The 27,109-nt window shown below is 45.1% G+C and overlaps 1 protein-coding gene across 2 annotated transcripts; it reads left to right on the top strand.

Annotated features, from left to right (window-relative positions):
* Positions 1-2,023: 2,023 nt before the first annotated feature.
* NSFL1C (NSFL1 cofactor) lies at positions 2,024-25,418 on the top strand. Of its 2 annotated transcripts, XM_037995021.2 has the most exons (10): positions 2,041-2,213; positions 4,492-4,589; positions 10,377-10,451; positions 12,071-12,147; positions 13,600-13,670; positions 14,307-14,399; positions 15,455-15,564; positions 15,965-16,102; positions 23,090-23,254; positions 25,014-25,418. In XM_037995021.2, exons 1-10 carry the CDS (start codon positions 2,109-2,111, stop codon positions 25,174-25,176), a joined length of 1,095 nt encoding a protein of 364 aa, XP_037850949.1. In that variant the 5' UTR covers positions 2,041-2,108; the 3' UTR covers positions 25,177-25,418. The 2 variants fall into 2 exon arrangements, with proteins under 2 accessions (XP_007960825.2, XP_037850949.1); XM_007962634.3 differs by lacking the exon at positions 12,071-12,147 and having other exon boundaries at positions 2,024-2,213; positions 13,505-13,670.
* Positions 25,419-27,109: the final 1,691 nt, after the last annotated feature.

Here is a 27,109-nt window from a genome sequence, read left to right as displayed (position 1 = left end):
TGTTTGGTGGTCTCTTCACACGGAGGCCCATGACAGTGGTGTTATGGGAAAGGATGCCCTCAAGGCCTCTAGAGGAGGGATCAGGGACCCTCTGGCCAAACAAAGAGCTTTCCCTGATGGCACAACAATGAAGAGGGGGGCGACAATGAGTTTCAATGGCTCCAATACCAGCCAGGGAACTGGACCTTGAGGAGCTGATCACCTGCAGATCTTTAAGCTGGCATAAGTCATTGTCAGTTTCCAAGGTAGAAAGACCTTGCTGGTCACCAATCGTGAGGTCCAGAGTGAGCCTCTAGCTTCTTGGATTTCCTGGAAAGTTGGGGTGCATTTCGGGTTGACACAATGATGAAAGAGGTAAGGCCTAGGGACCGGGGCTGGGGCTGGGTGGCCTTGCAATAGAAAGGAGAGTCTCACACCACAAAGAAAGGACCCTCCTCCCATGCCTCCTGCCAGGGCCTAGTGTGGCTGCAACCACGCTCCTAATAACCTAACCCAAACCCTAACTCGTTTGTCATATAAACTTAAAGGATTTCTTGAACAGTGTTAATAAGACACCACATTTTCCAGGAAAGCAACTACTGTGTCAATTGAAGGAAGACTGGACTTTGTGCTGTTCATAACCTGATCAAGAGGGGTTTTGACTAAGCCTGGGGACCTTCTCAAGGTCCCCTTGAGAAAGGGACACCTGAACTGAGAGCTGAAGAATGAGCAAGGGTCAACAGAGGAAGAGGAAGGGAAGAGGGTCCCATGGTGGTGTTGGAAATTAAAGCTCGAAGTCGCAAGGAAAACAAGCACTCGAGTAAAAGATTTCTCAGCAAAGCCAATTCACTTCTGCAGAAGGGTGCCACTCGCACATCTGGTCTACAAGAAGGCACACCGAACAAAAGAGAGAAGGGATTTTTATCTCTAATGCGGTTAGTCCCTGCTTCTGTGTCCTGTTCCCATTGGCTGGGGCTGGACTGCGCAATCTAAGCTAATCCCTATTGGCTAGTTCAAATGGAGCAGAAATGTGGGCTACAGTGGTAGGGCAAGCGGTTTCGGCGGGAAGAAGAGTTTCCACGGGACTGGCAATTGTAGCGAGGGTATCCAAGGGAACAGATGTGGGTTATAGATTAGCACCCGCGGGAAGGTTGTTTACCGTAACTAGGGGCAAGGAGGTACAAAGAACGAGGAAGTTAGGCTTTGAAAATAGAGAACAAAGAACAAGTAAGCTGAACAAGCCCACTCTTTGGAGAGGAACTTACTGTACCTAATAGTGGCAAGAAGCAAGAGGCAAGATGGCAAAGAAGCTGAGGACCCAGAAGACAGGTTTGTACCTGAGAAGGTGGCCTTGGAGCAGAGCCCCAAAGAAAGCGGAGAGAGCGCCTTGCCCATCGGTAAGGGAAAGGTGCTCCAGGCACAGAAGCAGCTAATGCAAAGGCCCTGAGGCAAATGCACCATATCTGGCAAGTTCCGGGAACAGCAAGGAGGGCAAGGCGCTTGGAGCAAAGGAAGCTAGCGGATCCCTAGATGAGATGGAGGAACTGGCCCATTTCTCATGGGTCCTGCAGGCAGGCCCTGAGACAGTCTTTCATGCGGGGCGAGATAGCGAGGCATGGACGTGTTGTGAGCGGAGGCCTAGCCTGTTCAAGGTCTGAATTTTTACCCCCAGAGTGTAAGAAGCAAGGGAGCAGGGACTTTGTTTTGCTCCCTGCCATATCCACAGCCCTAGAAAAACATCGGGCCATTGATAGCTGTCAGTAAATGCTTGACAAGTAAGTGAATGAACGAATGCATAAATTAATGAAATGAGGGCTGCGTCAATGAATAATTGGGAATCTGACTCCTGCAGGGATCCTTCAGCCCACAGGTGCATGTAAGACCCGCCCCGCCTCTCATCCTTCTGGCTCCCACCCCCGCCGTTAGGCTGCGGTTCGCGCTGCAGTCGCCAGAGGGCGCGGAGCGGCGGGGTTTCCCGCACGGAGCGCTTTGCGTGGGGCACCACGTGGGGCGGGGCTGCGGGCGGGCTCCCACCGGCTGGGCTTCGTCGACCCGCAAGCGGAACGCGGCAGCTGGGCTTGGGCTGCGCGGCGGCCGCCGGAGTGCTTTGGGCAGCGCACTGGTCGAAGATGGCGGCGGAGCGACAGGAGGCGCTGAGGGAGTTCGTGGCGGTGACGGGCGCCGAGGAGGAGCGGGCCCGCTTCTTTCTGGAGTCGGCCGGCTGGGACTTGCAGGTAACGCCGCGAGGCGGGCTGTGTCGGGTGGGCCGGGGACTGCTGGGAACGGGCGCCTGGTGCCTTAAGCCCGCGGCGGCCGAAGCGCACAGTCATCCCCGCTCTACCGCGGCCCGACCCAGGCCTCATGGTCCCGGGACCGCTTGTCACGCGTCGCCTGCTCGGCTTGGGAGTGGGGGAACGCGGTCCAACCCCAGCCAGTTCTGCCGTGCCAGTTTCACGCTGCCTCTCCCGCTTGCGGCGTCAGCGACACTTCGGGCACTGCAGCAGCCGGCGAGGAGAGGGAGCGCCTGGGGGCGTGGCTGCCGCGCCGAATGTCTGCCGAAGGCCAGGCTGGTCCGAGTGAGCAGCTCTTGGGTGAAGCCCCACTCGGGACTAGGTGGCCGCTCATTTCCACTTCCGAAGCCCAGCCCGGGAGCTGAACCCCGCCCCGCCTTCCTAATTGCTGGGAGAATACCTCTGGGGTGGTGGCACAAGGTTGGAGCTTCTTCACCTTTCCTAGTTAACTTATCTATGAAATGGGAGTCTCGTGGAAATTACTGTGTAGTTCATTGGCACGTACTAAGTATTCACTAAATACTTGCTGAGAAGACTTAAGCTTCACGAGGCAGGGATTTTTGTACACTGATGAATTCCCAGTGCCTAGAACAATGCCTGGCACATAATAAGCACTCGGTAATTAACTGTAGAAAGAATTGCATAAATATTCTTGGCCAGCCTCGTCTTAGGTAGATGATGATGATGATGATGATGACGACTAATATTTATTGAGTACTTACCATGAGCCAGGCGCTGTTCTAACTGCTTTACATGTCTTGTCATTTAACGTTCGCATTTTGCCACTGAGGTTAAAGAGGTTAAGTAACTTGCTCAAGGCCTCACTAGCTACCAGGCAGAAGAGGTAGAAGTGGAACTCAGTTCTGTATGATTCCAAGCAGACAGAGCCCAAGCTTTAAACCACCATGTGCCAAGCACTTTACGTAATATGATTCGCTTAATCCTAGCAACACTGTGAGGTAAAGACTAGACCCATTTTATGGATGAGGAATTGGAAGCAGAGGGGAAAGAATTTTCTCAAGGTCACATAGCCAGTAAGTAGTGGGGTTGGAATTTGAACTGGGTCTGCTGCCAAACGTAAATTGCTTCCCAAACCTAAGAATTTAGGTAAAGCATCACACCTAGATCACACCTAGACACAATGGGAAGCCTGTGTGCTGGGCAGAAATAAAAAGTTGCTACCTGAAAGACGTAAAAGCACACAGTGTTGTGACCAACAGATCTTCTGTCTCGTTCCCCTCACATTGTAGTGGGGAAACTGAGACTCATGCATGTGACTTGCCTGGCAGGAACAGGACTTGAAGGTAGGCTCCCTGAGAATGCCAGTTCACTACATGTCCTGAGACAGCACACTGCCTCCCAGCAGATTACTTTTATCCCATGACAGCTCACTGTCTCCTGTAAAGTTGGTGACCCTGAGGACAGGAGCGATGTCTGTTTCATCTCTGTGACCTCAGTGCTTTCTTGTGTTTGTGTAAAGCAAGTGATTAGTAAGTTGGTGAGCGAGATGTCACAAATGACCAAAAGATTCCCATATTCCTTCTGTATGTGTAGACCTGACATGCGAGTGTGCATAAATCGTAATGGATTATCTCATCCAGTGTGCAGGTTGGTGAGACAGGTACCCCCATTTCACAGATTAGGAAACAACTTGAAAGAAAGGAAAAGTAGCAACCTGGACTGACTCCACAGTTCCTGACTCCTGGCTGTACTGGAAACGCTTAAGAGTAAGGGCCTGAGCACACTAGCAGGGATAGAACCTGGCTCCACTCTTTACCAGTTGTGTAAACTTGAGCAAATTATTTTTAATTCTCAGTGCTACTGTATCAACTATAAAATGAGATAATAGTACTAATAGCATAGAGTTCTGTGAGGAATAAACAAATTAGCGTATTTAGAATGCTCAGAACAACCTGGCACAATGCTCACTAAATGTGTGCTACTTTTACTAGATCACGTTTCTTCATAAAATGAGAATGAGGAGTGTCTTCCACCCCAGCCATTCTTACTGCCTTCTTTTCACCGTAGTGGGTGGAATTTGTTTCAGTTGACACGAAGACTAACAGTTGAGCTGTTAACCTTCTGGTCTAATTTTCTTTGGCCCATGGATGCAAGCTACCTTGTAAGTGTTGGCCATGTCTGTACTCCTTCGTGCTCAGAGGAGATATGTGTTAGGTGAAGGCCTGTTTAAGGGTCCCAAGGTACTACCTCTCTGTTTCAGATCGCGCTAGCGAGCTTTTATGAGGACGGAGGGGATGAAGACATTGTGACCATTTCGCAGGCAACCCCCAGTTCAGTGTCCAGAGGCACAGCCCCCAGGTAAGGGCCAACTTCAATTATTACTACATGAGTGTTTCCAGCAGTGAAGAGGAGTTGTTTTCTGACCAGAGGATTCAGGCCTGGGCGTGTGGACCAGGTCTGAATGAGAAGGTTAGACTGAGTCAATGGGTAGTACTTCCCAGCAAGCCTCAGTCATTTCCAGTACAGAGGTGCATGACTTTTAACTGGGTGTGGTTTATGGTTCAATTCTGGGGGAAACCACAAATCTACTTTTAAGACTTTTGAGGGTCTTTTACTTATGTAATATGAGAAATGACCACTGCAACTCTAAAGTTTGTAAGTAAAAGCCAAAAAACTTCCTTTCAAGGGTGCTATAGATGTGAAAGATTAGGCGAAATGACTTTAGGAAAGCTGTTTTGATATTTTAGGATGCCCGTTACCTTATTAAGAAGTCTTGTACAAAATAAACCTGTGTAACCCACCCTTTGCCAAGTTGATTACAGAGACCTTGTCTTACTAGGTAAAACAGTGTTAACCTTTGCGATCCCATTTGCATCTCCTGTTGCCACCTCCCTGCCTCCCGCAGCAGATTGCTCCTGCGCTCTGCAGAGTGAGACAATGCTGGTCTTCCAGGAGACAGGCAGGGGTGCTTCCTGTAAAGGTGTCTGAACCATTACAGAGAGTGTGACGGCAGAGGTGTCTCCCTTCTGTACTTTAGCCTGATTGCTTCTACTCTCTAGTGTGTGTTTAAGCCAGGAAATTTTATTTGGGTTTGAATTCAACCCCAGAATATAACCAATAGTGTTTCTTTGCCATGAAGTAAATTATGTTTCTCTCTAAAGGCAACTGAGGTTTAAAATATATTTCCTCCCTTTGAAGAAGGAGCACTAACCCCAGATCTCATTGCTTTCTTAACTTCTTTCACTCACTCCCATCCAGAGAAAAGAGGTAGGAGGAAAGTGATCTTGTAACTGTTTGCACGTGCTAACCTATGAGATATTGGTGATGGCACATCTGGGTATTACTGCTTGGGACATGTTGTTAGGGTAAGTGCTGTTCTTGCAGCTGCTAGTAGAGATGGCTGATTTTCTGGGGTATGAGTCTTCGACAGCCACCTTAGGGTGTTGTTGAGATGTTGGCATGTCAGAATTATACAGGGGGAGAGACTGAAACTTAGTCTCTAATGCCAGTTACATGTTTACTCCTCTCTTTTCTCCAGTAGTCCCAAAGTTCTATTAAGGCAGTGGTTTATTAGCATGGGCCCAGGAGCCTGACTGCCTTGGTTCAAATCCCAGCTCTGCCACTTAAGTAAAAGCTTTGTGACCTTGGGCAGGTTACTTAATGTATCAATTCCTCATTTTCCTTACTTGTCAGTTGGAAATGGTAGTGCCTACCACATAGGAGATTGAATGTGCCTACCACGTAGGAGATTGCTACCACAAGCAAGTAGAACACAGTATGTGTTGTTATTGTAGTTTTAGTATTATCATTTTTAGCATTCATTCTCAACCTGTTTTGTTTACTCTGTCTATTCCCCAACAAATATGTTTATTTAAGAATAGGCATAAAAGAATCAAGGACATAGGGTTTAATATTAGAACTGAAGTGAGTAAAAAGATTGGACACATATTCAGTCCAAGAGGCATTGCTTTATTGCTCTGTTAAGGCTCAGACTTGGTAGTAGGCCTAGAAAAGAACTGAAGACAAGAAAAAGGGAGGGAGGAGGATGCAGTCTGTTGCATGGTTGTCCTTATTGAGGAGGAAAGCAAATGCTAGGACTACATTCTCAGGAAAAGCCAAACTTGTGCTAGCACCTCAGAGGAATTCTGTGAGGGGCCTGCCTCTGCTTCGACCTGGGTGTTGCAGGACACTTAGCCAGCTGCTGCCCTCTCCCCATCCCCCACTTGTGACTTCTCATATACCCTTTTATGTTGTCACTGCTGCCTCAGAGCAACACCCAACTCTAGAATAGGGATTCTTAATATGGAGCCCCAGAACCCTAGGAGGAATCTATGGAATGGGCGTGAGAAAGTCTCTAAATTATTAATACCTGAAATTACAGGCAAAAGTTTGTGTACACGTTAGCAGGTATCTTTTGTGGCATAAGAGTCCATGCCTTTTATGAGATTTTCAAAGGACTGACAGACATAAAAATGTAATCATTGCTATAGGAGACAGTTTAAACTCAGTAATAACAGCTGCCATTTATTTAGTATTTAGGAGTCAGGCACTGGATTAAGCTTTTACGTGAACACCTTTTTAGTCCTCACAGCAACGCTTTGAGGTTAGTACTGTTGTTAGTACTATTAGCACTGAGATTAGTACTATTCCTGTTTTCCAGATGAGGACACTGAAGTTGGTGTATCTTTCCAAGATCACAGAGCTAGTAAAACATGGATTTAAATGTAGGGTTGTTTCTACATTCAGCATTTCAGCTCTCAGCCCCAACGACGTTCTGCCTCTTCTTGTGGACATTCAAAGTCCTCCAGAGTTTACCCTGGACCCACCTTCCTAATCTGACTCCCATTTCCTCATTTCTTAAATCCTTTGTTCCAACCAAACTGATTTCTTTGGTGCTCTAATTATTCCTTATTTTTGGTTCTCCTGCTTTTGTTTGAGTCTCTCACCTGGTCAAGTGTGCCCACTCTCTTGCTTTCTGCCTCTACAGATCCCATGCATCCTTCCATGTTCACCTCCATCCCCACTCCTCTGTTGAGCGTGTTATTGCTAACCCCGTGACCAGGCGGCATGCCGTAATTTTGTTCCACAGAACTCCAATCACAACTATCACTCCTTCAGTTCTTTGACTATATCCACATACTACTGGGTGGCATCTCTCCCACATTGCCCTGAACTCTTTTCCTGATATTTAACTTAATTTTTCTCCCCAAGTAAATTGTAAGTTCCTGGAAGTGGGAGGGCTAGTATTTCAGGAGCAGTCACCATCCTTCTAGCCATATTTCTCACCTGTGTTCTCTTCTGATACTGTTCAACAGCTTTGAAGTAGGTAAGGTGCTCACCATTTCGCTGGTCAGGATGCTAATTCTTAGAAAGGTCAAGTAACTTACAGCTGCTGTTATCACAGATTCAGATTCGCGGCCAAGTCTGCCTAAGTCCAAAGCTGCTTCTACTGCCACATGCTACCTCCCTGCCAGCACCTCCCACCCCTGTTTGCAGGGTCAAGCAAGAGGTAACAGTTTCTTCCTTTTTTCCCCCCTCTTTCATCCAGCAAAAGTTGTACTTGAAACTTTCAGGGACTACCATTGTCTGATTCTCTAAAACTACATTATCCAATAAGGTAGCCACTAGCTATTTAAATTAATTAGAATTAAACAAACATTGTTACTCATTTGCTCTAACCACATTTCAGATGCTTAATAGCCAAATGTGACTAGTAGCTTCTCTGTTAGACAATGCAGATAGAGCATTTCCATCATCACAGAGAGGCAGAGCTAGGGTAACCAGATTAAAAGCAGAAAATGTCATCTGATGAAGGAGCTTTGTGCCACTTCAGTATGCCAGAGTAGCCTGGGAGATAGTTTTAATGTTGAAAAATCGAACTTTCTGAGATATTTAGCTGATTTATAGAGACCATAGGACTAAAGTATTCAGCAATTGGTAATATCCCTAGGACACCCATGCCAGAAGGTAACTGAAAGCATTACTCCAGACAGTGGTTCTGAACTTGAATGTATGTCAAAATTACCTCAGGGGCTCCTTAAGACTAGATTGTTGAATACCCCTTCCAGAGCCTCTGATTCAGTAGAATTAAGAGGGGCCTGGGGATTTGCATTTCTGACAGGTTCACCGTAATGCTGATGCTCCTGGTCCCTGACCACACTTTGAGAACTGCTACTCAAGAGTGGTACTTAAATGTGCCACACCATGCAAAATACTTTCCGTGCATCAGTACCCCACCTGTACACAGAAAGCCCATAGGATGGTGCTGTGATTATCTTATTTACATGTGAGAAAATGAGAGCTTTGAGAATTTAAATAGCATGTGCAAGATCACAGGGTAGGAATTAGAATTGGGATTGGAACCTGGTACATGGACACCAGAATCAGTGTCGGATACCATCAGAGTCTGGGTGTATGAGTTTTGGGGGAAAAAAAGCCATAGCCAGAGCAAGTGATTTGCCCAAGCAAGTGTACACACGTATATTTGAAAGTTTAACAACAGGGAGATAGAAAATATTTTTTTCATAGATGCTCATCCTAGCCTAGTCATTGTGAGAAACTTTAGGCTGAGCCTGTATGGAAAATTCCCTTTGGGAAGATGAATGAGTGGAACTAGTACTCTCAAGGTTCTAGTACAGATCTCATCACTTGGATCCTTTTGAACCATGTCATATCGAGTATCAAGGAATGCCCAGGAGGCTGTTCTCAGGAGCCAACTCATACAGGGAGCTTATTTGCTACATTGGTTGGTTTTTGTCTTCTCACTTCTGGTTAATGGAACCTCAGAACTCTTCTGTCCCCTGATTGTCTCCTTGAAATAAATGTTCAAGACTGAACTGGAGCTTTCTTCCTAGTTAACAGCTCATTAAAGCCTCACTAAACCTGTATTACTCTCTGTGTTAGTCTTTTCTCACACTGCTATAAAGAACTACCTGAGACTGGGTAATTTATGAAGAAAAGAGATTTAATTGACTCACAGTTCCATAACTGTACAGGAAGCATAGCTGGAGAGCCTTAGGAAGCCTACAATCATGGTAAAAGGCGAAGGGGAAGCAAGCACATCTTCACATGGTGGCAGGGGAGAGCAGGTTTGAAGGGGGAAGTGCCACATATTTTAAAACCATCAGATCTTGTGAGAGCTCACTCACTATCATGAGAACAGCATGGGGGAAATACACCCACATAATACAGGTCCCTCCTCCAACATTGGGAATTACAGTTCAACATGAGATTTGGGTGTGGACACAGAGCTAAACCATATCACCCTCCTTTTCCCATATTATATGGAAGCTGCTTTTTTCCCTAAGAAATACAGAATTTTTTTTTTCATCTTGATAAAACTTGTGTCTTATGATCCTTGAAAAACTAAGCCTGTTCCTTGAGGACAGATCTAAACTAGGTGGAAAGTGGTAGTGGAAGATAATGTCAGAGAGAATTAACCCTTCTCACGCTCATTTTTAGTTGTGCCCATCTCATACAACACTACTTTTTTCCTCAAAATCAATACTACTTCTTGACTAACCTGCGGCAGAAGTAGACTGGGGCTTGCTTTTCCTCCAGTGCTGTCACCCACATATTCATTCATTCCTACTTCTTGACTATGTGTCCTTCCTTCAACTCTCTGGTCTCTGTGCACTGTGTATGCTGCTTTCCTGTAATGCTACACCAACCCCTTTTCCCCAGCAGCCCCGTCACCATGACTGTCCACTAGTTCTTTGGCAGTTGGTCCAAATATTTCATTTTTCTGCGAAGCCTTTCTTGTGTTCCTCTATTCCTTCCCACTGTCTGTACTACTTAACCCTTGTACTCATGTTTAGTTGTGCCCACCCTACACAACACTGCTTTTTTTCCTAAATATTAATAAATACTTTCTAGTTTTTATTAAAGCCAGGACAGCTTAAATGGGGATTCCATTTTACCTCACGATAGGACTTTCTAATTAATACTCAGTCGGTGTGACCTTGGAAAAATAAATGCCACGTTATTTTATGTGCAGTCTTAGAGGATTAACCTGTCTCCACATAACATCCTCCTCTCGCCTGCCAAAAATCTAACCTCAGTGTCTTCACCTCCTTAGCTGCTGGTGATGAGGGTTACCTTTCTTAATGCTCCCTGAGATCATTTTGCTCCTTTCTGTGTCTCCAGTGATAATAGAGTGACATCCTTCAGAGACCTCATTCATGACCAAGATGAGGATGAGGAGGAGGAGGAAGGCCAGAGGTGAGTCTTCTAGATGGGATCTGGGGGACAGTTTACAGGGAAGTTCAGGGTAATGTGTAAATCACCTAGAACAGGACCTGGTAAATATATTCGGTTATTGTTAGCCATTACTACTGTGGGCTGGTCTGTGGGTTATATCCTAGGAAGTCTCTTCTCCCTGTGGCTTAGAAGTGACCCCTGTTCCATTACTTAATGTATTTATTGAAGAATATTAGGGGAGGGAAATAAGGAAAAGATCTAGCAGTCCCACTTTTTGATATTGACTCAAAAGATTTGAAATCAGTTTGTAAAGAGATGTCTATGTTCCCATGCTCATTGCGGTGCTCTTCACAGTAGCGAAGTTATGGATCAGCGTTAAGTGTCTTACCAGCAGATGAATGGCTAAAGCAAATGTGGTATATATACACAGTAGGAGTACGACTGAGTCTGTGAAAAGAAGAAAATTGTCATTTTCAACAACATGGATAGAGAACGTTATGCTAACTAAAATAAGCCAGGTACAGAAACACAAATACGGCACGCTCTCACATGTGGAATCTAGAACAATTCCAATCTAGAACAATCGGCAGAGTGTGGTTACAGAGGCAGAAGTGAGGGGATAATGGGGAGATGATGGTCAAAGGGTATAAAATCTTAGACAGGAGGAATATGGTTTGGGGCTTTTTTGTTTTTTTAGATCTCTTGCACAGCATGATGAGTATAGTTAATAAAAGAGCATGTACATTTCAAAATTGCTAAGTGTTAATTTCAAGTGTTCTCACCACAAAAATTTTGAGTATTTGAGGTGGTGAATATGCTAACTAGCTTGATTTAATCCACTGTTAAAGCATAACATCACTTTGTACCCCATAAGTATATACAATTATAAGCTGCCAATTTACAATTTTAAAAAATAAGGAAAAGAAGGAAAAAGTTATTCATTATATTACAATCTATATGTAACCAGATATCCATTTTTTGGTATATTTCTTTCCAGCTTTTTCTTTTTAATTTAAAAAACATCATGTAAAAAACAGAATAATAGGCTTATAAGTGTATATTCCCCCAATAGACATGCACACATCTATTTGTTCTTAACCTTTAGGAGCATTGTAATAAAAATATCCATTGTGGAAAATACAGACTAGTATGATGAAAAAAACTCATCTACCCTTTGGTAACTTCGGTTGATGTTCTGGCATATTTCCATCCAGTCTTTGTTCCGTATATAAATATGGTTTTGTTGAATCAATGCTACATCTCAAACATTTTCCCATGTCATTAAAATCCTTCATATGCCTTTTCATACGCTGTAATAATAATCTGTTATATGGGATGCCTGACAGGTTATTTGCAATGTTTTACTACTGTAAATACCAGTGCTGTGAACATTTTTGTGGATTAATTAACCACATTTCAGATTATTTTTTTAGGATAGTTTTTAAAAATGGAAATACCAGGTCAAGGGCATGCATATTTTTAAGGTTCTTGATCACAGGCTCCCAGTTCTGAAGCCAGGGCTTTGAGATCCCTTAATAAAGACTTTGACTTTCTGGTCCATTTAGCAGAACTTCATCTACCTGGAATGAACAAGAATGAACTGGCTACAACCTCATTTCATGGGTTTTGGTTCTCCACAGGATCTGCCTCGGTCTGTCAGACATTCCTAAGGAAAATTGTATAATAACTATTACGGGAATGCAGTTATCTCATCATGGTCAGTCTTTGGAGAAGTGGGCTGAGAAATTACATGTGTTCTATTCTCTATTTTCATTCCTATTGTGACCTTTACACTGCCTCAAAACCTTCCTTTTAGATACTCCCGGATATGAGAATATATGTTAATTTTAGGGTTTTACACTCCTGAGTGAAAGACAGTGTCATCAAGTATGTGAATGCCCAGCTCATAAATGACTTTCTCATTCTCTTCCCACCCAGTCACGTCCTCCAGGCAATGACCTTCCTTTATTTCACATTCTGCTTACTTCCTTGACCCCTCAGCATTTCAGACTGAAAGGACACTGGTACTGTTGTCCTTGTCAGGGCCTGTGGCTTTGCCTCTCGTTCCCTGGTGAATGTCAGGAAATAGAGGGATGAGCCTAATGTTTTAGGTTCTCGATTTTTCCCACTTGGGGACAAGCTGTTGACTTAGCTCTGACTAGGAGTAATAAGGAGGCAGTGGGGCCAGGCTGCATGACAACTGGTTTTCAGACCCATATAAAAAAGTACTAATTTTATTATCTCAAGCCATGCCTGGCCTGTTGCAAAGCCCAGTGTGGATGTCTTGGGGCTTGTATTTGAGATTGGAGCTTCTCTGACCTCCAATACCCTTTCCTCAGGGGCCACAGTGTGTGTCACATGAATGGCAAGGTGAGGTGAGGCTTGGGGGAGCTCCTGGTGCTGTGTCACACCACCTTACCTGTGTGCATTACTCTGTGCTTGTTCTTTTGCATACATCTGCTGATTTGAACCTCACGGCTCTGACTTAAGGAGCAGGTAGGTAGGGCATGTGGTCCTTCCCTCCCATTTCAAAGACAAGGAAAGTGAGTTACAGAGTAGTGCACTGGCTTACCCAGGACACACGGTGGTAGAGCCAAGACTGGAGCCTAGCTGCTTGTACTAACCATGCCAGTGCCACCATTAACCCCGAGTCACTAGTGGTGGATACTTCTATGACTGCAGTCACTGTCTCCTGGAGAGGAGCCTGGCCACCAGATTGATATTTCCCAGCTGAGACTCTCTCCTGAGCTGATAAGCTGTTTTGCATGCCTGGAATGCCTTTCCCCAATTTGTTCACCTAATAAACTCATCCTCATCCTTAAGACTCGGCCCAGAAGACACCCTTATAGGAAGTCTTGGCTGTCCTTCCCACCCAGTGTTCCCTTACTGACTTCTGTTGCTGCTCACACTGCATTGTACCTGCTTGCCTCCTTCCATGTGTTCCCAGCTAGCCAGTAAGTTCTTTAAAGACAAGCGTTGTACCCTTTGCCTCAGTGTGCCCAGCACCAACCTGGCACATGCTCTATTCATGTTTTCCATGAGTGTTTCATGTTAGAGGTGTATTTTGTACACAGGTTTTATGCTGGGGGCTCAGAGAGAAGTGGACAGCAGATTGTTGGCCCTCCCAGGAAGAAAAGTCCCAACGAGCTGGTGGATGATCTCTTTAAAGGTGCCAAAGAGCATGGAGCTGTAGCTGTGGAGCGAGTGACCAAGAGCCCTGGAGAGACCAGTAAACCGAGAGTGAGTATAAGGGTCATTGTCTGCCCACAGGACTGAGATTCCAGAGCTGGGAATGCCACCTTCTTCACCTCGGTAGTGACTGTTTTTTTTCTGTTTTTCATGTGCTTGCTTGGTCTTCTGTGCAGAACGCGAGTGTAGTTTCTCTCACCCTTTAACGTGGAACCAAGATTTGGGGCAGAGTTTTCAAACCTATAGCTTATGGTCTAGATTGGGTTCTGCATACATGTTTTGTTTGGCCTATCCAGTTTGACTTATTTGGAGTTTTATTTTGTTTTACTTGAATTAATAGTCATCTATTTTATATAAAATAGGGATTTCTGTCTCCTTTGGGAATCCTGTACCCAAATTCCTACATGGTCATGGTTAATGAGAGTTTAGTAGCATCTGTTTCCTTTAGCCAGGCACTGCCCCTTCCAGCTCTTAGCCCAGTTCTGGCCACCTGATTCATTCACCATACTGCCTGGCCATGTAGGCACTGAGTCTGATATCAGAGAAAATGCAACTAGTAGCTAACATGCTTGATCAGGAACCCATTCCTCTTTCTTCCTCTTACCTAAGATATATATATCATTATATCTGAGTAACCCTTTTACCATGGACCAGCCTCTCAAATGTGTATGAACTTGTCCCTTATAGCCATTTGCAGGAGGTGGCTACCGCCTTGGGGCAGCACCAGAGGAAGAGTCTGCCTATGTGGCAGGAGAAAAGAGGCAGCATTCCAGCCAAGATGTGAGTGTGCATCCACCTTGCATGAGGGAAGCCTGTGGACTGTTCTGTCATTTTTCTGAAGGGATTGGTTACATATTGTGCATGAACCAGGGCACAGACATAGTGCCCTTGCTGTGGTTCACGAACAGAGAGGCTTACTGGAAAATCAAAGGCAGCTTTCATGGGTGCTGGGTGAGAGAGCTGGTGAGAACAGGTGGGGAAAGGGGATGGGCAAATGAAGGAGTTTTTTGAGCAGCCCATGGATCTCAGGCAGAGGTACAGTGTATCTGGGATTCTCTAGTGATGTGAGTATAGCTGAAGAACTTGTCTTCAGACCCCCAGAGAAGACTTAACACCAATTTTTTTTTTTTTTTTTTTTTAGTTTTCCTCACTGTCCACTATTTAGCCCTGTGCATAGGGTCCCCCTCCCCACAAGTGTAATCATACACACAATTTTGAGTCTTTTTTATTCAATATTATACCACAAACATTTTCTTATAGTCTTGTGATCATTGATTTCTGTAATATGTTTTAAATCATTTTGGGTTTTATTCCAAAATAAAGTCAAGCAAGAAGAAAATAAACATTTTATCCTCCGAGGCAGCTGCTAATGCATTGGTTTTTAGCCTTCTAGACCCTTTACCATGAATGTGTATGGTAGTTATTGTTAACAGAACTTGTAGATAACATTTTTAATGACTGTGGAATAGTCCACAAGCAAGATTTGCCATGGTAGTTTAGTCGGACACTCACTGCATACCAAGCACAAGCAAAGCGTCAATTGGGTCACCTGCCCAGAGCCATCTAGCTAGTGAGTGGCACAGTCAAGATGCAGCCTCAGCTCTCCTAAAACAAAACCCTTGCTCTTAGTCTGTGCTAGATCACCTTCCTATTCTAGGTTAATGCTTACTTAGTTTGCTTGTTGAATTGCTTATGCACACGTGTATATATGTGTGTGTGTCTGTGTGTGTTTTGATAGTAGCAACACTGAGAAATAGTAAAAACCTGCTAATTTGCAAGTTCAAATTGTTATGCTTATCAGATCCCTGGTAACTGTTTACTCCTTGTCATCACAGGTTCATGTAGTATTGAAACTCTGGAAGAGCGGATTCAGCCTGGATAATGGAGAACTCAGAAGCTACCAAGATCCATCCAATGCCCAGTTTCTGGAGTCTATCCGCAGAGGGTGAGTGAAAAAGCCCTCCTCCAGGTCCCAAATCAGTGAGTGGCTAGCAGTTGGGAAAGAAGAAGGCAGAATGTTGATTATTTGGGAAGTAAATTGTTTGAAGCAGATTCAGCATAGTTGAGATACAGATTCATAGATCTGCTCCAAAAACCTTGTGTGTCCATTTTTCCCCTTTGGGCCTGAGGCAGACCTAAGTGGCCAAATAAGAAATAGGTGTTGGCCATGGCTGAACGAACAAGAGAAAAGGTGGAGGCAGACAGGTAGCCATCAGAGTAGCCTGCTTCCTGGGGAGACCCAGCAATTTTCTCTGTGGGACTGAGAGGTTTCTTCTCCCCTTTTCCCTATCACTGTCATTTCCATCTTCTCTCTGTGGATCCCAGCATGGCCTTTTCTCCCACAGGGAGGTGCCAGCAGAGCTGCGGAGGCTAGCTCACGGTGGACAGGTGAACTTGGATATGGAGGACCATCGGGACGAGGACTTTGTGAAGCCCAAAGGAGCCTTCAAAGCCTTCACTGGCGAGGGTCAGAAACTGGGCAGGTAAGGAGCAGCACAGGTGAGAGCCAGACTGTCAGTCACACCTGCCAAGCCCAGCAGACCCTGTTTATCACTCACTTTGGTTAGTTCTTTACTGTTTACAAAATACTTCAAATTGTATTTCTATGGGAGGAACAGTGTGGAGAACATGGACTTTGGAGTTAGCAGACCTGAGTTTATATCTCTGCTTCTTCACTTTCTAGCAGTGTGACCTTGGACTGTATAGCCTCAGTTTCCTCAACCATAAGTTGGTACTAATAAGAGTCCATACCTCCTAGGATTATTGTTACAAGGAATAAGTGAGCTGATACATGTAGAACATTGTTCCATAGTTAGTAGTCAATGTAAGCAGAGAGTGTAACATAATTGCTGCCGTGGATCAGTAATCTAGGGTGTTCAGGGAGGGTGTCATCTTCTTGATGGCTTAAGGCCAAAATGGGGATTCCAAGGGGAATAAGGAATTACAGACTCTCATCCAGCCAGGCCTCGCGGTGGGTTGCTCAAGATGCAGGGACGCTCAAGAACCTTGCTGCCCCTTTGCAGGCTGGTGTGCCACCATTATGGCAGCTCAGCAGCTCTTATTTCTACTTATTTGGCCCTTCCTGACACTCACTCTACCACTTGTGACTTTTTCTGCCTTGTGTCCTCTGCCACTGCCTTCTCACTCCTGTACCCTCTACTAACAGACATTCTCTATCTTCTATTCAAACCCTCTGATGATATCTGATTGGTTAATAGTCACTGGTATCCCTCATACAGTTTTCCCACCAGACTCTTGGCCAACCCATAGGTAGGCTGCGTTCTCTCGGGATCCACTTAGCTTTGGCCAAGGCCATGGGGTCACCTGATTAGTGTTCTTTAGAGGGAACTGTGCACATGGTAGGCATTCAGAGCATAGTGACCCTTCTTGCCATTATGATCCTTATTTTATAGAGAGAAAGCTGAGGCTCTTGGACATTAGGGGCCTGTCCTTGTATGTGGTCTGTGTTAGAGCCAGGACCCCAGGCCTTCTGACTGGCATTCCTTCCTACACTCCTGCACAATGAGACATCCTTTCTAACCTAGATCTGGCAGTTCTCAAAGTAGGTACTGCCCTTGCTCACCTCACTGTCTTCAGGGATCAAAGCTTGGTCTTCCAGCAACCATGCCCTCTGAGCTTCTGGCTGGCCCTCTGCTAGAATCCCTTACCTGCCTATTGACCATTCATACCTCATCAGGAGCAAAGGTCAGAGCTCAGGGTATTAGATTTAGCAGGCCCAAAATAGTTAAGTCATCTCTATTCTCATCATTTCATCTACTGTGTCAAGGGCCGTGGACTACCCCAGGACAGCTATTCTTACAGAGAGTGTCCCTGTCAGTTGTGATGAGCTTTATAGGGCACCTAATTTTCTTTTTCTTTGATTATTAAAGTGATACATGTTCATCTTAATGCAAAGTGCAGGTAAAGAATAAAAGCTGTCCTAAACCTAACACCCAGAAATATCTGGCAAGTGTTTCTTTCTTCTCTTACTCATTTGCATGTGTTTGTAAATATGCTGTTTTATCACCTGCTTTTTGCTTTATCCGTGAACTATGGCTGTCATCGTATATCAGTGAGTTTATTTCTACACTTTTAATTATAATGCTTACATAATTTTCTAGCCCACAAATGTGCTGTAATTTAACCAGTCCCTACTGTTAAACATTTAGGCAGCTACCAGAATTACAACATTGCAGTGAATATCTCTAATTAAATCTTTGTATACTCTTTAATCTTGGGCTAGACATAGGATTATTGTTTCAAAAGGGCTTCATATTTTTAAGATGTCTTCTAATTGCCCATCAAAAAGGTTATACTTTTTTTTTTTTTTTTTTTTTTTTTTTTTTTTTTGAGACGGAGTCTCACTGTATCGCCCAGGCTGGAGTGCAGTGGCCGGATCTCAGCTCACTGCAAGCTCCGCCTCCCGGGTTTTTACGCCATTCTCCTGCCTCAGCCTCCCGAGTAGCAGGGACTACAGGCGCCCGCCACCTCGCCCGGCTAGTTTTTTGTATTTTTTAGTACAGACGGGGTTTCACCGTGTTAGCCAGGATGGTCTCGAACTCCTGACCTCGTGATCCGCCCGTCTCGGCCTCCCAAAGTGCTGGGATTACAGGCTTGAGCCACCGCGCCCGGCCAAAAAGGTTATACTTTTTACGCTCACTGCCAGTTACAAGGGAGGCACTTCGGGTATGATTTTATAATACTAACAGGAAATGCTTCTACTATTGGAAAGTCTAACCATATTATGTGTGTGAAACTCTGCATCTCAGAAAAATTAAAATATCTTTAAAGTCTATTTTAGTATGATAGAAATAAATATTAGTGTGGTGAATGAGTACAAGATAGAACTTGATATCACCATGATGTTTATCAACAAAGTAAGTGTTCACTGCCAGTTCCACTTGCATTTTATTTCAGTTCTGGCTTTTTATGAAAACTTAGCTTAAAAACAAAAAAACCAGTCACAGTTTTATATAGCTAGGTGAGATGGGACTTTAGCTTTTCAGTCTAAATCAGGACAGCTGCTTTAGTTTTTCCCATAAGTTTTACTACATTTTTCATTGTCTTGTGAACCAAAATGATCAGAAGCCAAAAGTTCAGGAAAATTTTCTCAGATTTGCTTCAAAAATCAGTCAGTGCTAGGCTTTTTCAAAATCTTAATTATCTGGGAAAATGCTTCAAGTGAATGAATACGTTGTCTCAGTTCAAAGATTTTGAGAAAATTCAGTTGTATTAAATGTTGTTTTAGTAAAAGGCAAAAGATGTATACAATTTGAAGAGAAACCAGAGAATTTTGTTGTTGTTTTAGGTTTGACGTTAGTTTGTTTGGGTTGGGAGCTGATCTGAAGGTTCGAATTGCAAACAGCAAGAGTGCACTTGAAAGGAGGGGTCACTGCTGCTGGAAGTGAGCTTTAGCTGCTCCTGTGCCGTCTCTATTGGTTATTTTTGTGGAGAATATGACTGGTCTCAGGATTTGTAACAGTGGCGAGAAAGTACCTAGTGCCAGTTTATTCCCATTGTAAAGATAGGAGGAGTTGGGTGATTCAGCCTCTTGGATTGAGACTCCTTTTCCCCATAACTTACTATGTTTGCAGGGAGACACCAAAAAACACTGTTTATAGACATCTGCTCTAACCTTTCCTGCCTGTGAGTCAAACAGCTGCAGATGGCCAGCCGCTCATTGGGAGCAGTAGCCCAGCTGTTGGCAGTTCTCAGGAAGAGCTGACAGACCAGCTCCTTTGAACAGATGTATGTGGCTGCCCTGCGGGATGATTAGAGCACTATGGAACTAATGTTCTTTAAATGATGTGCTCTTATTATTTGAAGAATCAGGAGGCCTGATCTTCAGGTTTCTCCTTCTCTTCTACTCCCTGTCCTCCTTGAGAGCAGCACAGACTGGGAATGCCTGTCAGATGACCTTCCACTTATAGCCCATGGGCAGCTGATAGCATTTCCAGTGGATTTAGGTCCAGAATTGAGGCAAATATAAGTGGGGCAGGACCTTGAAGAATGATAGTAATTGGCTAGTCGAGTGTTTTATGTTGTTAGCTAAGCACTATGCAAAGTATTTCACATGTTTTATCTTCTTTAATCCTGTTTTGATCCCCATTCTAGGAAGAAGGACCCTGAGACTTGGTGAGATCCATATTGCTGGCCAGTGCAGAGCTGGGTCCCTCCAGTCTCTGCCCTTACCTGCCAACCTGCATAGCATCCTGGATATTATTGCATAGCCACATAGACTTTGTTTGTGTTTTTAGTATGTGCTGGGTGCAGTGCATGTTTTTAGCTATTTTCTCAACTATCTGGGAAGTTTTAACTCTGTTTTGTTGATGAGGAAACTGGGTCTTGAAATCCAGGCCTATATCTGTCTGACTGTAAGGCCCAACAGGAGAGTGGGAGAGTGTGAAGAGCACAGGATGGAGAGCCAGACAGGTCGGATTGTATACTGCCTCTTCCATGAACCAACACTGGAATTTTGGGCAAGTTGCTTAACCCTGTTGTGCCTCAGTTTCCTCATCTGTAAAGTGGAGATGATGAATCGCTACCTCATAGGCTGGGGGTTAAGTAATGTGGGTTAGTACATGTGAAGTACTCAGCACAGGGCCTGGCTTAGGAATGGGTGCCTCATAAACAGTCACCATATTTATCAGGCCACCCTGCCTCACCTAATTTTCAGGGAGTGTGTAAGAGAAACAACCAGTCAGAAGCAGCACAGCCAAGTCCAGGCATCAGACTTTCCTCATCTCTTCCAGTGATGAGCCACCAGCCATCTGCAACAGGACGTGCTGGGAAGCAAACCCAAACAGCAACTGCTTCCTTGTGTGGAGGATTTCCTAAATATCAGGCCTTGCGTGCACATTATCTCGTCTCATCCTCAAAACAGAACAGCTCCTCATTTTACACACGAAGACACTGAAGCCCTGGGAAGTTGTGACTTGCTTAAGGCCACAATGCTTGTTTAGTTTAGAGGCAGAGCGGAGGCCAGATGGTAGGTGGCATAGCTCCAAAGATTGTGCCATTTCTCTAGCGTCACACCAACTCTCCTTAATAATAGGGACAGTAAAGACTGCTTCCCCCTAAAAGGCATGGAGATGTGGTAAGGAGAGTATCTCCATTTTATAGAAAAGGAAATTGAGGTGCCAAGACGCTCAGTAACTTGCTGAGGGTCATCAGCTCGTAAGTGAGGAATGACACTCAAGGAGAAGTTTGAGAAAGCATTTTCAATGTAAATATTATTTTTCTAAAGTAAACCATCCTAACTGTAAAGCTTGACAAAATCCTGGCTGGTGGGAATCCACAGAATATATACTTAAAGAAAGCTTGTTTATTGCATGAGTTTTTAAAAATGATCCATAGCATGTGTGTCTGTTTTCTCATCTATAAAATGGAGATAACACCCATCTACACCCATCTCAAAGGATGGTTGTGGTGATTCAGTGAGGTCATGACTGTGAAAGCTCCTTTAGACAATCCCTGCACAAAGTCGGTGTAAATGTCACTCCTGTTTTTTCTACTCTCCACCCCCTTGCCTGAATAGATATCAGCTATTTTGGCTTAACAGCTTCTTTCTCATTTTAGGCCTGACTGAAAATGTTATAGTTCCCTTTCTGGCAGGCAGTGGTTTCAATGAGTACATGTACTTTGAATTATTATAAATAGTTGAGGGACAGGCTGCCTGAAGTCTAATTGGAGAGTTGACCTAATGTCTGTGAAACTAATGAACAAAACAAGATAGTGTAGATCAGGAATGTCCAGTCTTTTGGCTTCCCTGAGCCACATTGAAAGAAGAAGAATTGCCTTGGGCCACACATGAAATACACTAATACTAATGATAGCTGATGAACTAACAACAACAACAACAACAAAGCCAGAAAAAAAAAAAAAAAACTCATAACGTTTTAAGAAAGTTTACAAACTTGTGTTGGGCTGCATTCAAAGCTATCCTGGGCCGCATATGGCCCATGAGCCATGGGTGGTTGGAAAAGCTTGGTGCAGAGCTTAGGCACTTACAGGTATATGAGATTTACCTCTTCACTATTTCCAAGCAACTCTTGTGGCCTATGGTGGTGTCATTTAAACTCTGTGTCCCAGCCTACACTTTTTGAGTCCCACATGCTGTGAGACTGATGCATAGAAGCAGCTTCTCTAGTGCTAGTAATGTGGGCGACATTCTCTTCTGAGCTCTACTTTGTAATTCTCTAAGTCCATATTTTTCACATTCACAGAAAAGAATAAGTTCACTTTTCAGTCATTCTTTAATTATATGCTTCAGGGCGGTATTGAACTGTGCAGTCTCTCAAAACTTTTAATGTGCCAATGGCCTCTGAAGCTGCTGGTGTGTTATGTGGCCTTTCCTACACCTTCCTTCCTATGGAACACACTTTGGAAAGCACTTTCAGTTGGATTTGCTCTGAGTACCATTTTTGGGGCTGTGAAGGGGGAAGGGTAAGGTACAAGAACTGATCTAATTAGAGGCTTTGAGGGGAAGCAAAGGCTTATCTAATGGCCTTGCTTCTTTGCAAAGGTCTAGGTCAGGTCATCTGCTAAGAGAAAGACTGGGAGTGAAGTGAACAGGTAGTTTGGAGGAGAGAAGGTGGCTCCATACAGTTGTGGAGAAGTGGGAGTCCTTATGCATTTTGTGTTTGTCAGCCATCCTGAGTACCTTATGCAATTTTCCCCTTTAATCCTCACAAAAGCTGAGCAAGGCCTATAGCCTTAACCCTTTAAAAATCTAATTACTACCTTTGTTGAAACTAAGCATGTTTGAGTAATTTAAACCCTGGTCCATGTGATTCTGAGATATGAAATCTAACACTGTGGCAGACACCATGTCCTGTTCATTGTATGATGAATCCTAGCAGTACCCAGCACTTGATTGGCTTTTCAGCGCCCTTCAGAACTCTCTCCCCTGCCCTCAATAGTGGATATATGAGTACAGACACACATATGAGTGAGGTGCACTAGGTAATGCAGGCCTGAAAATTCCATCACAGAGGAAGAATCTGGACTGTTTCGCCTGCAACCTGCCACTCACCTGCCAGGCTGTGCCAAGGCTGCCTTACCTGCAGACTTGGAACACTCCCCTCTACCACTCCATTGAGACCAAAACTGACCCTGGTCTATTATGTCTTCTAGCCTTATGACCCTGTCTCTCCCACCCTAGGCTGTCCTGCTTTCCTCCCTTCAAGCCCTTGTTCAGGTGAAGACACCAGGGAGGAAAAAGGCCGAGTAACTTGCCCACATTACTCAGGAGCAAGAGAGCTAGCAATAACATATGAAACATATGACTCAAGGTTTGAAGCTAATTCTGCTGGACCACAGGGGCACAGTTCTCCGTCGGGGTCAATAGCTCAGCAGCACCAAACAATGACAGGAGCATAGCAAATGCTCAGTAACAGTCCAAGAGGAGATTCCCTTCTTGCCAGGGGCCTTGTTTCTGCTTGTGTCCTGATGCCATCCTCTCTCCTCAGCACTGCACCCCAGGTGTTGAGTACCAGCTCTCCAGCCCAACAGGCAGAAAATGAAGCCAAAGCCAGCTCTTCCATCTTAATCGACGAATCAGAGCCTACCACAAACATCCAAATTCGGCTTGCAGACGGCGGGAGGCTGGTGCAGAAATTTAACCACAGCCACAGGTACCTTGCATTTTGTGGCCTTGCTTATTCTAGGAGCGTCCTCTGGGACTCACGCGAATGTGTGGGAAGCAGAGAGCCGTTCTTCCTCCCAAACACCAGCAGGCATTCCATGCTTTCCCCAAAACAGACATGAAGGTGGTAAGGACTACAAGTCTGAAGCCTTAGGTTCTGGTCCCCACTCTTCCATTAGTGTGGCCAGTGACTGTTAACTTCCCCCTCCGTGTGTCTCATTCTTCATCTGTAAAATTAGAGTATTGGATTACTCAGGGCTTTTTTAAGCTACCAGACTGTTCAGAGGAAGTCTTATTCTAAAGTCCTGTGAAGAGATCAAATTAGAACTGCTGTGGTTGATAGAGGAGAAGGGGTTACAGTGCCAGCATCCCACTCACCTGGCTTCCTCCACCTCCCTCCCCACAAGTGACCTGTGAAAACCACTGGGCCAGGAAGATCTCTTCTAGATCTGGCTGTCGAGAATTCTGGGAATGCCTGTTCTACATCTCAGACCATCTGGGCTGGATCAGTTCCTCCTTCATTTTAAAGATGGGGAGACTGAGGCGCAGCAAAGGGAAGAGACTAGTAGGAGAGGTGCTAGAGGACTGTTGCCAGTAAATATATTTGGTATCTCCTTTCTGTAGAACAGAAGTATCTAAATTTTATTGGTCATGAGCCAACTAAGCCAGCACCCACATATAGGGTCAGTGAATTGTTTGACAATCATTGAGTGTCAGCTGGGCTCGCCTGTGAGTAAAAGCGGGAGACAAGCCCCAGCTGTGAGCCAGGAGCATCTAGAGCCTGTTCAGACCTCCTTCATCAGGAACCTTCATTACACTCAAGTGTCTGGTGGTTAAGGGAGTGACCCATCCCAGTGATGTGAGTTACTTGCCTCAGTTTCGTTTCACTCATTAAGCTCAGCACACTGCTGCCCACTCCCAAGGTGGACAGTCCATGCAGAGAGCTTCGCTGGGTGAAAAGGCTTGGTTTGCTAAAAGTCACAGACAGAACCCTGCAGGTCCACACCCTTAGATGTGCCAAATTGTAAGTTGCATAGATTTTAGGGGCTTGGGGCAAAAAGGAAACTTCTGTTTAAGTGCTGTAGGGAAGGAGGCATTGTTTCCAGGTGGTTTCATTCTCATATGATCTCCAGGTTCAGAAGACAGGCAGTGTCTGGAGAAATGATTCCTGGCCCTGAGAAGTTGACCATTAATTTCTGACAAATAGTTTGTGATTCCTGTGACATACAAAACAGACATATACTACCCTTATGAAATTCATGAGCTGCAGGAGGAGACACTAATCAGATCATTCCATAAATGTGGAAGGAGGGCCAGGGATGGAGACGAGGAGCTAAGGAAGGCTGTCCTGAGGAGGTGGCATTTGATCCAAGGCCTGAGTTGTGATTAGGATTACAGGAAGGGGATCAGGCAGGGGGGCCTCCGGAAAGAAGGACCCAAATGTGGGAAGAGAATATGGCCTGATGAACCAAAAGTGGGGAGAAGAGATTGAGGGGAAAGAGGGTGGTATAAAATTAGGCAGGCCTTGGGAACCCAGTAGGGTTGTTGATGTTTATCTCAAGGAAAATAGAAACAGCAGTGAAGGACTCTTGGCAAGAAAGGGACATGGTCCCACATGCCTGAACGTAGCTTTCACTGTTCTATGGAGAAGGTCAGGGAAGGGGATTTGCGAGGTGTTTAGCTTTCCACAGGGCAGGGGTGTGGACGGCAGAGGAGGGCACTGCTCACCACTTCCCCAACTCCTGCAGGATCAGCGACATCCGACTCTTCATCGTGGATGCCCGGCCAGCCATGGCTGCCACCAGCTTTATCCTCATGACTACTTTCCCGAACAAAGAGCTGGCTGATGAGAGCCAGACCCTGAAGGAAGCCAACCTGCTCAATGCTGTCATCGTGCAGCGGTTAACATAACCGCCCAGCCAGCTGCCTGGCGTCCCTCCTGTGTTTCCCATGGCCATTGGCCATGCCCCATGAGGATCGCCCCTCCTGCCCCCTTGTGCACACCCAGCAGTCCAGTGCGACGTCTCCTCCATAGCTCTGGGTTCTTAGATCTTGGTTGGACATTTGTTTTCTCCTTAGTTGCATTTCCTGGGTTTTTGTGACGATCAATGGACTTTAATGAAAAAAAAATAAAAACAACCAAAAAAATTGAAGGAATATCACCAGCATGTTGTACGGAAACTCTCCCACTGAAGCAGGCTTTAATTGCTTTAAAATTATGTTTATCTTGGGGCCTGTGGGAGGAAACTTCCTTTCATCTTCTCTACATAAAAACTTGTGGCACACAAGGCTTATTCACTAGTGTGTCCCACCTGCCAGCCCCAACGATCACTTGAGGAAGGAGGGGAAATGTGTTGAAAGAGGCTTTGCCACCACTTGTTCCCACGAGAATATATCACTTGCCCAGATAAAACTGGGCAGCAGCCAGAGTCCCCTAAAGTGGGAAGTCAGAGCTACATGCACACAGTGTCTTCAGAAGGTGAAAATAAATACTTCCCTGTGCTCCTTTTACTCAACCCCTGGGAAATCCAATTTTGCCAGGCCTTGGCCAGTTGAGATTCTATTCCACCTGCCTGCCTGGCCCTTTCCTCCGTCACCATCCAGACTGCTCGCCTCCTGGGTATTCTTATGGGCTCCTTTATGGTTTGATATACTCCACGTGCAGAAGTCTTGAGTGGACCTAGGAGGTAGTTGGGGTATTTTTTTTCACTAGGATACAGCTCATGCCAACCCAACCCAAGTGAGTTCAGAATCAGGGTATCTTGCCCTAAAAGATAAACAGTCAAAATGCCACCGAGCTGTTCACTAGTGATGTGTGGCAAATCAAATCAACTGTTGAAGAAGGGGTGAGTTTCCTGTGCTACAAGCATCTGTCACTGTTGGTACGTGCAGGAGGCTTCTGCTGGGTATGTTTTGGAAGTGAGTGTCACTACTTGGCTTTGCTTAGCAGATTCTGCTTCACAGTTGTTGTTTGACCTGCTGACTTGTGACTTGCAGAAACATAGGCAGTAGTCCTAGCCTGGTAAAGACCCTCCACCACCCTCATAAGTTTGCTTCCTATGCAGGTTTGGGAGAGGAGGCCCATTGGGCTCTTGGATGGAATCCTTTCCCCTATTAAACAAACCAGAGACTTAGAATCAGTGCTGACTCAGGATCTCCTGGTTTGGAATCGTAATGTGCCTCGATCCTCTTTCCAAGCAGGCCTCACCAGTCTTTCTGTTTCCTGCTTCACCCCTGCAATGAGCCAAGAACCAACACTACATCCACCTAGAACTGCAGAAGGGCTTGTGGTTTCAACCAAGACCCATCCTGAGCAAGGGACTTGGCTTGGTGCTTTTGATCCCAAAGTTCCCACGCTGACAGTGACCTGCTGGGGCAATGGCATCTGTCATGGTGTTTTCTCTAGCAGGTGGAGATTACTGTGGAACCTACATATGGGTCTGGAAAAACTGTACACTGTTGTCACCTTGAACATTAAAAACCAGAATGAGGACAATGGACTTTTGTACTTTCTAATGGGTTGCTTTGACGGAAACTACAGCAGCCAGCAGAAGTGCTTCAGTGCTTCACAAAGGTCCCACTTCACAGTGCAAAAGCTTGAGCCCCAGTCACACTGCCAGTAAGTGGTAAGGTACTGCCTGTTCCCATCCAGAGCCCACATTCAGCCACCATGGAGTGCAGTATACACTCCATCCGTAACTGCCAGGCCCATGTACATACACTTGACCTCCCCCCACCTCCTTCTCACAGTGTCTGCGTAATTAGTATATTGCAGAAGAGATTGTAAAAACACCCACTTAAAACCTGTATCATCTACAGTAGTTTGCAGAGGGCCCCCAGAACC

This window comes from Chlorocebus sabaeus, chromosome 2 (assembly GCF_047675955.1).
Source record: "Chlorocebus sabaeus isolate Y175 chromosome 2, mChlSab1.0.hap1, whole genome shotgun sequence".
Taxonomy (NCBI): Eukaryota; Metazoa; Chordata; class Mammalia; order Primates; family Cercopithecidae; genus Chlorocebus; species Chlorocebus sabaeus.
Note: the sequence above shows the minus strand (reverse complement) of the source record. Positions and strands in the feature narration are given on the sequence as shown.

Coding starts and splice junctions, on each gene's coding strand:
- NSFL1C (XM_007962634.3), top strand. CDS start 2,109: ATGGCGGCGGAGCGACAGGAGGCGCTGAGGGAGTTCGTGGCGGTGACG. Junction 14,400..15,454: donor GGCAGCATTCCAGCCAAGAT/GTGAGTGTGCAT, acceptor TTGTCATCACAG/GTTCATGTAGTATTGAAACT. Junction 16,103..23,089: donor GAGGGTCAGAAACTGGGCAG/GTAAGGAGCAGC, acceptor CTCTCTCCTCAG/CACTGCACCCCAGGTGTTGA.